The sequence below is a fragment of the Sturnira hondurensis genome, unplaced genomic scaffold (assembly GCF_014824575.4).
Source record: "Sturnira hondurensis isolate 20B ecotype Veracruz unplaced genomic scaffold, ASM1482457v3 Scaffold0000780, whole genome shotgun sequence".
NCBI lineage: Eukaryota > Metazoa > Chordata > Mammalia > Chiroptera > Phyllostomidae > Sturnira > Sturnira hondurensis.
This window is the reverse complement of record NW_028073411.1, coordinates 22,974,879-22,987,564: the sequence shown is the minus strand read 5'-3', so window position 1 is coordinate 22,987,564 and position 12,686 is coordinate 22,974,879. Positions and strand designations below refer to the sequence as shown.

The 12,686-nt window shown below is 58.6% G+C and overlaps 1 protein-coding gene across 3 annotated transcripts in view; it reads left to right on the top strand.

Moving 5' to 3' along the window:
• Positions 1–12,686, top strand: part of FBLN1 (fibulin 1) — a 66,207-nt gene that overhangs the window by 16,146 nt on the left and 37,375 nt on the right. For all 3 annotated transcript variants that reach the window (XM_037049570.1, XM_037049552.1, XM_037049561.1), the window contains exons 4-10: positions 965–1,136; positions 4,681–4,743; positions 6,087–6,188; positions 6,728–6,865; positions 7,961–8,098; positions 11,047–11,190; positions 11,957–12,085. In XM_037049570.1, coding sequence (XP_036905465.1) covers positions 965–1,136; positions 4,681–4,743; positions 6,087–6,188; positions 6,728–6,865; positions 7,961–8,098; positions 11,047–11,190; positions 11,957–12,085 — 886 coding nt within the window. The remainder of the gene's footprint in view (positions 1–964; positions 1,137–4,680; positions 4,744–6,086; positions 6,189–6,727; positions 6,866–7,960; positions 8,099–11,046; positions 11,191–11,956; positions 12,086–12,686) is intronic.

Here is a 12,686-nt window from a genome sequence, read left to right as displayed (position 1 = left end):
TCTCGGGGGATTCTGTCTCCACACAGATTGGGGTGGGGGAGATTTCAGGGGTGGGGGGGACTGAAGGGTGCTGCCTACCCTCAGCCTTTTAGCACTTTTATGGGGGATTTCTGGCAAGAGGGATCTGGGTGGGGTGGTCTGGTCAAAGCCAGCACCTTGGACGCGCCATGACCGCCTCCGCGGCAGGGCTGGGGCTCTGCCAACACCGTCTGCCTGGCAGGCAGCTCTGCCCGAGTCCCCAGACTGGAGAGAAAGGGGGGTACAGGAAAAGCCTGGAACATTCTAGCAGGGGTGTCAATGGGTCACTCTGGCAGCTGAGTGATTTGTATTGCCAGGAGGGATGAGTCACGCCGCACAAGGTGGGGAGGCGGCCAGGGCACCCCCCTCTGGCAGCAGGGGTTGTACCAGAAGCCGTGGAAGGCCTGTCACCTCTGCAGAAATGGAAGCCGCCACCCCCCCCACCCACCCCCCCGTTGTCCCGGCTCCTGCCGTGGGCCTCCTGGAAAGTCTGAGCTCGGCTTGGGTGACCGGGGCCGAAAGGGCTTTTCACGTGTCAGGGTGCGTGCTGTCCCCAGGATTCAGGTGTGACTTTTGGTCACGCTGGGGTCATTCCCAATGCACGGTTTGATTCCCACTGCCCAAACCACCCTGACTTGGGAGAAGAGCCAGGTGCATGTCCGTCTTTGGGGCACAGCAGAGAAATCTCAGACCACAAAGGAGGGCTGGCGGCCCGCGGAGCTCACGTGCGAACTGACAGGGTCCCTCGCACAGCCGCCCCTTCCCGGAGGCGCGTTTGTGGGCTCGGCTTGCTTCGCTATTTGCAGTCCCCGTTTAGAAGAGGTAGCCAAGTCAGGCCGGGCCATTGCCGTCCAGGGAGAGCGGACACGGGGGCGTTTTGGAGAGGCCTGTGGGCCCTGCCGAGCCTCCGTCTGACTCCTCCGTCCGGGGTTCTGCCTGTTTGCAGAGATGCTGCCACTGCTGCCTGCTGGGGAGGGAGGCCCAGGCCAAGGGCCAGAGCTGCGAGTACAGCCTCATGGTCGGCTACCAGTGTGGGCTGGTCTTCCGGGCCTGCTGCGTCAAGGGCCAGGAGACCACGGACTTCGCCCCCGCAGACAATGGGGACCACCAGGAGACAGGTAATCGCCCTCCTCCCTTCCTCTCGGGCAGTGTGTTGGTCAGGGCTGTCCAGAGAGAGCTGTGTGTTGGGGAATTGCCTCACGAGTTGGAAGGCCGTTTGCCAGCAGAATTCCTTCGTGGCTGGGGGAGGTCGGCCTCTGTCTTGTACCCTACACCTGGTTAGACCAGGCCCACCCTGCTGTGCAGGATATTCTGCTTTACTGAAAGTTTGCTTATTTGAATGTTAACCTCGTCTAAAAATGCCAGCTAGTGTTTGATCAAATATCTGGGAATCATGGCCCCACCGTGTTGACACATAAATTAACTGTCACAAGCAGGGTCAGCACACACGTGTACTGTAGTTTGGGAAGAACCCAGTGGGGGTGTGTGCTGGTTATCCCCAGTCTGCAGATCAGGAGACCCAGGCTGGGGGGCGCGGGGTTGGGGTTGGTTTTCCAGCAGGGAGAGCAGGCTTGCAGGCTCCCACCAGGCACCCCCGAGACCTGGTGGGGGGCTCTGGTTGTCACCTCACCTGAGACCCACTGTCCTGAAGTGAGACAGAGGACCTGGGCTCTGACAAATCAGGTTCACGTCCGTGCTAACACAGGCAGACTGATTCTCCAGTCCTCAGTCACCTCATCTGGTGAGGGTGGGATTCAGGGGAGGCTCCGTGGAAAGTGGCGCAGCGCCTCGCTCCATCGAGGTTTGCCGCTACCGTTCTTTCCCGTCCCTCCAACAGCCCTGGCGGTGTGGGTGGCTGGCCTTGCTCTTGTTTCACGGGTGAGGACCTGACGCTCAGGGTCACACGGCCGACACACAGAGCGGGGAGCATGCCCACTTTCCCTCTCTGGGTCGGTGCCACCTCCATCTGGGGCCGACAATGCATAGACAAGAGGCCGGGGGTACCAGGCGCTAACAGCGGGCTCTGCTCTTTCAAGTAACAGAGCCTTGCTCAGCAAAGGGGCGAGTGACCCCAAGAGCAGCTTCGAGAGAGCTCCCTGCTGTGAGCCTGCCCGTTCTGTCTGCCACGTGTGTTTGCCCGGAGCCAGATGAGTCCCGGAGCCGGCGGGCATGGCGCGGTTGCGTGGTTCAGGAGACTCCGTGGCCATCTAATGCTCTCTTCCCCTTACGCAGTGGTTTCCTGGGAACGGAAATAACCCTGAAAACTGCAGGCGTCTGCCTGACTCTGGGCCCCTTTCCTTCTCACTCTGAACTCCGCGCCCCCCACCCTCTGCCGGGAGCAGGGGCAGGCGGACCGAGGGAGGAAGGGCTCGCAGACCCCTGGTCTCTGAGTCGGGTCACCCTTCGCTGTGGCCTTTTGACCCCAGTGGCTTTAGCGCTTTGGATCAAATGGAGCAGTCTTTCATTCTTCATTTTTAATGTCTCGTTCCAAGGGCCCCCGAGACGCCTGGGGCGGATTTCTGGTTTCCCCGTCGTAAAGAGGGATTGGAGCCACATTCTGACTCCCTCCTGGACTTTTGAAGTCAGAGATGACATTTTTACTTTAAACAAACCCCAGCCTTTACCCTGGTGCAGCATTCCTCCTGCGTCTCCGGGGGGGACTTTTGTTGATTTATGTCTTGTTTCGGTGATGATCTCTGGCCTGGGCTGCTCTGCTGCTCCAGATGTCTCCTATCTCCCCCGGCCTTTGTTGGCTCCGGTCCCTGCCCCAGACTTTCCTCGGGGTCTCTGTGAGGGCTACCCGCCCCCCGCTCCCGCCCCCCACTCCCCCAGTCACAGCCGCGCCTTCCCTCCTCCCTCCACTGCTGGGTGCGGAAATTGTCTAAGCGTTTGATAGTCAGTTACGACTGTTCAATCTAAATTTAAAAATCGGGGCACCTATGTCTGTTTTCTCAACTCAGTTTTTCTAGTAATTTGTTTGTATTCTGTGCTATCAGAGTACATTGGTTGGAGACCAGGGAAAGGACCCGGTTCTCATACCACAGGGAGTTCGGGGAGAACCGTGCAGGACTGTATTCTGGTTATTCCCATTCTACACATGGGAGACCCAGGCTGGGGAAGCTCAGGTCTGGGGTTTGTTTTCCAGCAGAGGTAGCAGGCTCTCTGGCTCCCACAGAGCACCCCCAAAATCTCCATGACCTCATCACCCAGCCGATGGACAGTTCCTCACAGGCCCTTCCAGCCTTGTCCAAAGAACCCTTTGGAGGATGGGGTCTGGATGTCCTGGCCATGCCGGGCGCATGGGGGGTGGGACTTGCTCTTTGCTGCAGTTGATGGTACCAAGTGAATGAAATGCCCCCAAATTAATTCCCTGAGTGAAGTTCTCCCTAACCCAGAAGAGACAGTTACACCCTAAACGACTCTTGCTTAGCCCCTCCCCAGGTGGAAAGCGTTCTTTAGAGACTCTTCCTGTATTTTAATAGCCCCCGAGAAAGAATGCTTGTGCGCAGTTAGACAGCAGAGCTGCTAACTGCTTCTCCGTAATGACGGCTGTGGCTCCAGCGTGCCTGTGTCACGCGCTCACTGTGGGCAGTCAGGAGGTCCGGGACGGTGGGAGGGCAGGAAACCGCGTGTGGAGGTGGACTGCTTCTACTAGGCCACATTTCCTCAGGGTCTTTTTTCTGTCTCTTTGGCTCTGAGCTCTGCCACCGTGGTTGCTGCTGGGTTGTCACAGATTTGTGCTCACTGCCATTTGTCTGGTGAAGGGTCCTCACCATCGGACAGCCGGGCTTTCCAGTAGCTGCAGAGATTCTCCACGCCCTGGGCTACGTCCGCCGCCGGGAGAGGGCCTCGCCCATGCCGCTTACGCCAGGGCTGCTAGTGGGATTCCACCCTATGAAGTGAGGGCCCCTGCACACACCAGGTCTGCAGCCCACGGCCCCCTGCATTTTCTGCCGGGAGCAGGGGCCTGGTCTGGCTGAGCGCTGGCCCTCACTCAGAGCAGACGCTCACAAGCCTTGTTCAATGAATCGAATGAGTGACTGCCGTAATGATGTACTGCAGACCCGGGGGGGGGGGGGCGCTTAACCAGCAGACACATCAGCTCACAGCCTGTGTGTCTGTCACCGTGTCCCAGTTCCCCCTTTTTGTGAGGATACTGCCCTTGGATTCGGGCTTACTCTACAGCCCTCAGCCTCGCTTGGTCATCAGCAAAGACACTTCCTCAATGAGGCCCATTCGCAGGTGCTGGGGGTTGGGGGTTCAGCATCTTCGGGCTAGGGGACGAAATTCAACCCACCGCTACAAAGTTCACCAGGTGCGTGGCTGTGGGTTTGGAGGGTGTGACTTGATTTACAGCAGGGCCGTGGCTGCTGGGACTGAAACATTCAAGTAATTTGGACACTGGAACGGCACTCTGTTAAGTGGATAATTCCAGGCTCTTGGGCTGGTGCTGCTGTGTTGTAACATCTTTTAGAGTCGTAGCGGCATTTATGAGGGTCGTCCTCTTTTTCAAAAAGATGAAGTGAATACCGAGCTGTTAGGAGGTGGACAAATGGGCGTTACGGCCTGATGCCTCCGAGAAGACAAACTGCTCAGCGTCTCCCGAGAGGCACGGGCTCGCGGCCTGTGGATAAACGCGTCTTTGCCTGTCTTGCCCCTCAGCTAAGATGTCCGAGATGGCGGAGGAGGAGCAGGAGGACCCGTATCTGAACGACCGCTGCCGAGGTGAGACGAGGCTCCTGGCCGGGGCCCTGCGGGAGTTGGGATCAGGGCTCGTCTCGGGGGGCTTGGCCTCACGTGGTGCTCAGGGTCACCCCGGAACTGCCCCCTGGCTGGGCGCCTGCTCTACGGCACTCCGTCTGTGCTCTCTGCACTCCCGGGCTCCTTCCCTTCCCTCTCCTCCTCGAGGGGGGCTGGTGGGCGAGGGCGGGAGGAGGTGGGCTTAGAGAAGGAAACCCTGCCCCACGGTGCCCACCGGAGCATGACGCTGCTCCCAGGCTCTGTGAAGGGACAACACAGCTTCCCCCGAGGCGTGTTATTTGATCTTGTGTTCTGGCATCGCGCTGTGCTGCTGGGAAGGTCCGATCTGGAGACCTTGGCCAATTTAGAGTCGGCAGGGCCTTGCAGGGTTCCTTTTTCCTATGACAAGAGTTTGTGTCTCCTTCCTGGAGCACGCTGGCCTGTGTAGACTGGCAGGTCCGCTGCGCACACAGGCGGCTCTTTCTTCAGCAGTTTGCGCTGTGCTTGGGCGCGGGCTGGAGAGACAGTTTAGTCACCAAGACTGGGGTGTATGGTGGGTGCCCAGTGATGCTCAGCACAGGCTGGGGGTTGGGGGCAGGCCAGACAGCCTAGAAAGCCTCCTAATCTGCTGTGGGCTGGGCAGGAATGGGAGGGTCTTCTGGGGGGGGGAGCTGGAAAGTGAGGCTGCAAGGGGGGCTGTGGGCAGCGAGACCGAAGAGTGAGGGGTGGAGGAAGAGGCTGGGGAACTGGCCCCACAGGCCCTGGGCAGTGGTCAGGCTGTTCCTAGCAAGATCTTTACCCAGGGGAGGTTGTCCCGATGAGACCCACTTTTTGAGCTCCATGCAGGCTGCCCTGTGGGCAGCATGGCTGGGGGGCAATCGGGCTGCTCCGGGAGCAGGGGGAGCCTGGCGATCTGGAGGCTGGAGCAAGGCTGTGGCAGTGGGATTGAGAGACGTGAGGGGACCAGAGGAGGCCTCTTCAGGGCCTCGCCACCCTGTGTGGCTCGGTCCCTCAGTTTGTTTGCCTGGTGGCAGCGTCACACGCTTGTCTATGTTGCCTCTTCCAGCTCTGCTGCAGCTGCAGAGCCCACCTTGCATATGCCCGATGTGCCGACCAGGGCTGGGACCTGGAGCAGCAGCGCTGGGGTGCCCAGAGCCAGGCCTCAGGGGGCTCCCGTGGGAGGGCTGCCGCGGGCTCCAGCCCGCAGAGCCTGCCTCTCTGTGTCCGTCCTCCCGGGGCCCTTTTCTCAGGCCTGGCCCAAGGAGACCTGGAAGAGCGTGAAGTCTGGCACGTACCCAGCCTCCGGCTCACGCTCGCTCTGTTTGTAGGCGGCGGGCCCTGCAAGCAGCAATGCCGAGACACAGGCAAGGAGGTCATCTGCTCTTGCTTTGTGGGCTACCAGCTGATGCCCGACGGCTTCTCCTGTGAAGGTAAATGTCCCCGTGTTCCTGGGGCCAGCTTGACAGCAGGTCGCTGCACCTGGGAGCCTCGGCCTCTATCTGAGACATCTGGGCAGGTCCCACTTTGTACAACTCAGGGCCCCGTTCCTGGGTGAGCAACCTGGGACCCGTTCTCCAGCACCCTCTGGAGTCCGTACGGCCTGCTCTCGTGCAGGAGAACATGAACACCATGCTGGGAGCGAGGGCTGGGTGTGGGCTCCGACTCGGCTGTGAATCTGGGATCTGCTGAGTGACCCTGGGCACGTCTTGCAGCCTCCCTCGGCCCCTTGCCATGAGATGGGGAGATGGAGGAAGTGATAGCCCCTTACAGAGTTCTTAAGGGTCATATGACTCCAATCTGGCCTGGCTCTTGGCCAGGAGCCATTGAACTGAAACTTATCAGGGGAGGAAAGCCCAGGACTCCAGTCCACTGCCCAGCCCGAGTGGGCAGCGTGTGGGGCCTTGATGGGAGCGGGAACCGAGCTGTGCTGTTCGCGCCGGTGACTCCTGCGTCGGTCTGTCTCTCCTAGATGTCAACGAATGCATCACAGGCAGTCACACCTGCCGCTTTGGAGAATCCTGCATCAATACCGTGGGCTCTTTCCGCTGCCAGAGAGACAGCAGCTGCGGCACTGGCTATGAGCTCACGGAGCACAATGACTGCAAAGGTACAGCACGGCCCCAGCCGGGAACCCTCCCCTCCCCGGGCCCGGCTGTGGGGTGGGCAGGGCGGCTGCAGGCTCCCAGAGCTGGGCTCCGCAGGGCTGGCACCCCTGTGGGCTCATTCTTGACCTGAACTCCGAGTTAGGACCCTTGCCAAGTTTGCATTTATGAAAAGGCTCAGAGCGTGGTCACTTAAAAAGAAGACCCTGGATGAGTTTCAGGTGCTCACATGTGCTTGTTACAGAATATATATATTTTGCACGACAGCTGCCTTCTGTCCGATTTCAGGCTTCCTTGAAGTCCAAAGCGCCCTTCCCCCGCATAAAAAAATGTTTCTGGCTGCCGGCCAGCCCCTGCCGAGCCATAGAGGTTTTTTGGCAGATAAGGCTCTGATGAGGAGCTTGTAGGATACAGATTTGTGCTGAACGTTCCCAGCCCTTCAGAGGGCAGACCACTTACAGCTGAATTATGGGGGCAGCTCCAAAGCCAGGCACACCCTCCTGACGCCTGGGGCTTTGGACCAGCTCAGCGCGCCCCACCCCCGAGGACTCCCTGGGTGGTTCCGCCCTGCGGATGGACGCGCTGGGTGGCTCGGACCCTGAGGACACAGGGGCCCTGCCAACTGAGTCTCCACGTTTGAAATCTGACAGCTGTGAACTTCAAGGGAGGGCAGCCAGCGCTCAGATCTCAGATCGTGACAATCACCATTGTCCCTATTTGTAACATTGTGACAACTTCAGAATGAATGCGTTTATAGAGACAGTGTTTATTGCCACGAAGATCAATGCTGGATGATCTAAACAAAACACGCACATGGCCCGAAGGGGGCGGGGGCACCACAGATGTTGCCAGGAAAATGCCTGGGTTATTTATTATGTAACAGAAAGTTTGCTTCCTCGGAGCCTTGGGAGAAAAGTCAGCATTTTGAGTCTTGGCTAATTCAGGTCCTTTTGAATGTGGCCTCTCTGTGGGAATGTTTTGGGTTATAGTCTGAGCAATAGGCATTTAAAGAAAAAACAACTTTGTTGTGATTTTAAAGTGTTGTAAGATGCTTCTGGCAGGACTCTCGCTAACAATTTCCTTTCTTTATGATGCACCAGATATTGACGAGTGTGAGAGTGGTATTCATAACTGCCTCCCCGATTTTATCTGTCAGAATACTCTGGGATCCTTCCGCTGCCGACCCAAGCTACAGTGCAAGAGCGGCTTTATACAGGATGCTCTAGGCCACTGTATTGGTAAGACTCTGCCGCCAGCGACGGGGTCTGCTAGGCGGGGCGAACCTCCCCTCTAATAGAGGGGACTCGTGGTGTCTGGGACAGAGGTCGGCCAGCTTTTTCTGTGAAGGGCCGACACACACCAGGCACGGTGGGCCGGAGGGCGCCGCTCAAGCTGCTGAGCTCTGCTGTGTCGGCTAGAAAGTACCCATAGATGTGTCAACAAATGGGCGGGGCTGTGTCCCAAGAAAACTTTATTGACAAAAACCATCAGCAGGCTGGCCTAGGCCCGAGGGCTGTATTTGAGTTTAGCAAGCCCTGGTTTAGACCCTGGAACTCGAGTTTTGGAGTCAGACGCCTGGTTTGGAACCAAGGGACCTAAGGTGACTTACTTCCTCCAAACCTCAGTTTCCTTCCCTGTGGAATGGGAAGTAGGCTGACATCTGGCCCGAGGCCAGGCCCGCACAAGGCGCCCGTGTCTTGTCAGCTGTATAAACTTGTTTTTAACAGTATTCTATCAGCAGTCCAATGCATCGACACAGCGCAGGATGGAGGTTAACGGGGAAGGGGTGTCAGGGTTCGAGGGCACAGAGTTTCAGGGGGCAAAACAAAAAGTTCCGTGGGCAGTTGCACAACGGTGTCCATGCACTTAAAGGGGTAAAAGTGGTAAAAACCCTCCACATAACTGCATTTAAAGGGGCATTTAAAGGCAGATAGGACAGGCGCCCTTGGGGCAGGGGCCACCCAGAACCCGCCCAGTCTTGCTTCCCAAAGCTCCCCTTTTATGCTCTCGGGCAGGCAGGGGGCTGAGCTGTGGGGGCCTCAAGGCCTGTGCTTGGCCCCGTGACAGCCTGCGTGTCCTGAGGGGGCGGCGGTGGGAGTAAGTGGGAGGCCCCAGCTCTCCCAGGGCTTGGCAGGGAGAGGGTCCTGCCTGGACCTGCTGCAGGCCCGGGGGGGCGGGGGGGGGTGCTCTGCAGGAGGCTGGCATCTGCTCCAGGGGATGGAAACCCTGACTCATGGCAAAACCAGGCCCATCTCCACAAAGCGGGGGCATCTGCAAGTCTCAGCTTACCCTGGTTTTCCCTCTACGGGGCGGGGCCTAGCCCTGTCCAGGGGCAGTCCTCTCAGTGGCTGCCCCCACGTGGAGGAGGGCTGGGGAGTAGGGCAAAACCTCGCAGGAGCCCAGGGCCCAGGGTGTGGGCCGATATCCTGTGGGGGCCTCAGAGCTAATCGTCAGCTTTCGGGGGCAGTTTCCTCTCAGCCCTGGGGCGGGGGTCTCTCTTCGTGAGCTCATCATCCTTGACACCAAGTTCAGGATTCTTTAAAAAAATTTTATTTCCAACGTTACATACATTTTTATTTACTGAAAAGCAAGCGAAACCTACGTACAAAAAGGAAAGCGTCTCCGCTCAGTGGTGTCTTTGTTCTCCCAGCTCCTGCTTCCTGGAGACTTTTTGATTTCATGAAAATGGAGCAAACTGTTCTGCCACCTGCTCCCCCCGACCCCAGCCCCCCACCCGCTTAACAATGTATTGGGATATCACCGTATTTTATTTTTAAAAAGAGTTTCCGTGTTTAATTTTTTTAGAGCGAAGGGAAGGGAGGGAGAGAAACATCCGTGTGCGAGAGAGACATTGATTGGTTGCCTGGCGCACACTGAACCCACACCTCAGGCGCGGGCTCACAGGCTGGGGGAGCCCCCTCTCTGGAGCCCAGACTTTGGGAACTTGCAGAGCTCACCGGCGAGCACGAGGCTCAGAGGGGAGGGGTCAGGATCGCCGCCAGCCCACGTTTATCCCTGACTGCAGGCAGGAGCCGGGAGCTTTTCCCGTAACTGAGGGGCCAGATAGTAATTGTCAGCTTTGCCCTCCCGAGGGTCTGCGCCCCGAGGGTCTCCGCTGTGAGAAAGCCGCCTCACAGGATGCCTAAGAGAATGTGCTACATTCCAGGAAACTTGATTTACGAAGGCAGGGTGGGGGCAGGGACCGGGGTTCCAGCCTTGAGCTCGGAGGGTTTCCTGTTTACAGATTGAATCCGCAGCTGGCCACGCTGGCCCAGGGCGGGATAGACAGGCTTCTGCGCCCTGGGGGTTCTCCGGAGTGGGTGGAGGGTTGGGTGTGCTGGGGACGAAGGACAGTCGATCCCTCTGGGCCTTCAGCTCAGGGGTCCTGGAGTGTCCCTCTCTTCTCTTTGTCCCCACTGGTGGTTTATAAGTGTCTAGCTGAACAGGTGACTCTTAAAAACGTAGTCCTTGTAGAAAATACCTTGTTAGGAAGTCCAGTGGGTGTGGTCTGGCACCGATTGGAGTGTGAGCAGTGGACAGACATGTAACTAGCACTCCTCGTTTACTTACGGGGCCACACTTGCTGGGTGTGGGTCATCGCAGCGGGGTGCCCTGGGGTCCGTGTGTGGGATGTGTGTCCAGTCAGGGAGGGAGATCGCTTCTCCCCTGGCCCGAGTTGGCGAGGGCTCGAGGTGGGACAGAAGGTGTCAAGGAGGAAGTAGCCCTAAGCTGGGCGTTAAAAGAGACAAGTTACCCTGGCTGGGCAGCTTGGTTAGTTAGGGTGTCATCCCACACACCAGGAGGTTGTGGGTTCAATTCCTGGTCAGGACACTTATCCAGATGGGAAGTTCAATTCCCGGTCAGGGCGTGTATGGGAGGCAACCAATTGATGTTTCTCTCTCACATTGATGTTTCTCTCTCACATCACTAAAGGTATCTTCAGGTGAGGAATATAAACAAACAAATAAATAAATAAAAGGGGCGTGTTTCCCAGGCAGACTGCCAGGCAGGGACCGTAGAAGTAAGGGCACGGGAGCTACAGGCATGTGGTCTGGACTGGGTGGGGCTCCCTAAGGTCTCCGTTTGGGGCTCGCAATGAGGGGTGGTGCAGGGCTTCTGTGGCGCGCTGGCTGGCGTGTTTGGCCGCTCCGTGTCTGACCTCGCGGTTCTGTGTCTTCCCCCATAGATATCAATGAGTGTTTGAGCCTGAGCGCCGCGTGTCCCGTCGGACACACGTGCATTAACACGGAGGGCTCCTACACGTGCCAGAAGAACGTGCCCAACTGTGGCCGTGGCTACCATCTCAACGAGGACGGGACCCACTGTGTGGGTGGGTATTAAACAAGGAAACTAGTCGGGAATGGACTTCGCTCTGTTCCCGGAGCATCCCTTCCTTCTGTGGAGGGGAGACCAGATCCCCCAAGACAGGCCCTTTCCACCTGCCCATCCGTCCGCCCTGCTGCGGTCTCCAAGCGCAGGCCTGCTGGTCTGCTGCCTGGATGGCGGCAGCAGAGTGCCCGCCCACCCTCTGCCCCCGGCCTTGTCCCTTTCTCTCTGGTCACCCTGGGCCAAAAATAGTCTTGCCCCTCCATGCACACAGTCCCCGTGGGTGACAGAGAGAGGACAGATGCCCCTGCCTACAACTCAGCCATCCTGAGCCGGCCCCAACCTCACAAACTGTATAATCCAGATGACACAGATCTTGCTGCTCCCCAGACAAGCCTGGCCTCTGCTCTTGTGTGGGCTCCTGTCCCCACCTGCTCCTTCCTGCCCTGAGGTCCAGGGCCCAGGTTCCCGCCAGCCCACAGGGCTGTTCTTCCCTGTCACCCCCAGAGCACTCTCTCAGCGTCTCCCCGGTCACGGGGCACTTCGTGCCTTAACTAAGGTCACTGCTGGCCGGCCAGAGCAGGAGTCCCCTGCGGGTAGGGGCCAGCTGTCTCCCTGGCACAGGCCCCACATGTGGTGGGTGCTCCGTGAAGTCACGTCGAAGCATAAACGATGCTACTTTGTCACGCACGTTTCAGCTGGCTGCTCCCTTTGTCCGTCTTGGGGAAACCCGTACACTTAAGGGTCCCATGTGTCCTCTCTTCCGACAGATGTGGACGAGTGCTCGCCACCCTCTGAGCCCTGCGGCCCGGGGCACCGCTGTGTGAACACCGCTGGGAGTTTCCATTGCGAGTGCAAGTCTGGGTTCTATTTCGATGGTGTCAGCAGGACGTGTGTGGGTATGTGGGTGTCCCCATAGGTTCGGGGGGCCTAGTCAGGTGGCACCAAAGAGTGAACGTGGTCTGTCCCTCACCTCAGAATGCCCGGGTGGGGGCGGCCCCAGGCAAGGCCCCGAGGCTGGAGACCCAGTCCAATGCCAACTCCGCAGGCATCCCTGGTGTGGGCCGTTCTCCCGCCTCTACAGTGTGCGCTCTGCCTCACACCCCTGTGTGTTTGTGAGGCTCCAGCCCCCTCTACAAGTGCCCCAGAGATCTGTGGTTTCCCAGAGATCCTCCACCAGCCCGCAGGGCCTCAGGGTCCCGAGATGTGCATGTAACTCAGGGCAGTGAGAGCCAGGAACAGCTTGGCAGTCCAGCCACCAGGAGCAGGGACAGACCCTGCCGGCCGGTGCCTGCCATCCCCAAACCAGGGTGGACTCTCCCTCAGGGATCTGGAGCAGAGAACTCCGGGGTGGGGGCACATCAAGATGTGCCCCATGGAAGGAGCAGGGGCATACCCAGTGGGGCCCTGGCTTCCTGCTGACTTGCCCTGTTTGGGGGACAAGTCTCTTTGCCTCTGCCCTCTGAGAAATGAGGCTGAAGGACGTGGGGGTCAGGAGGG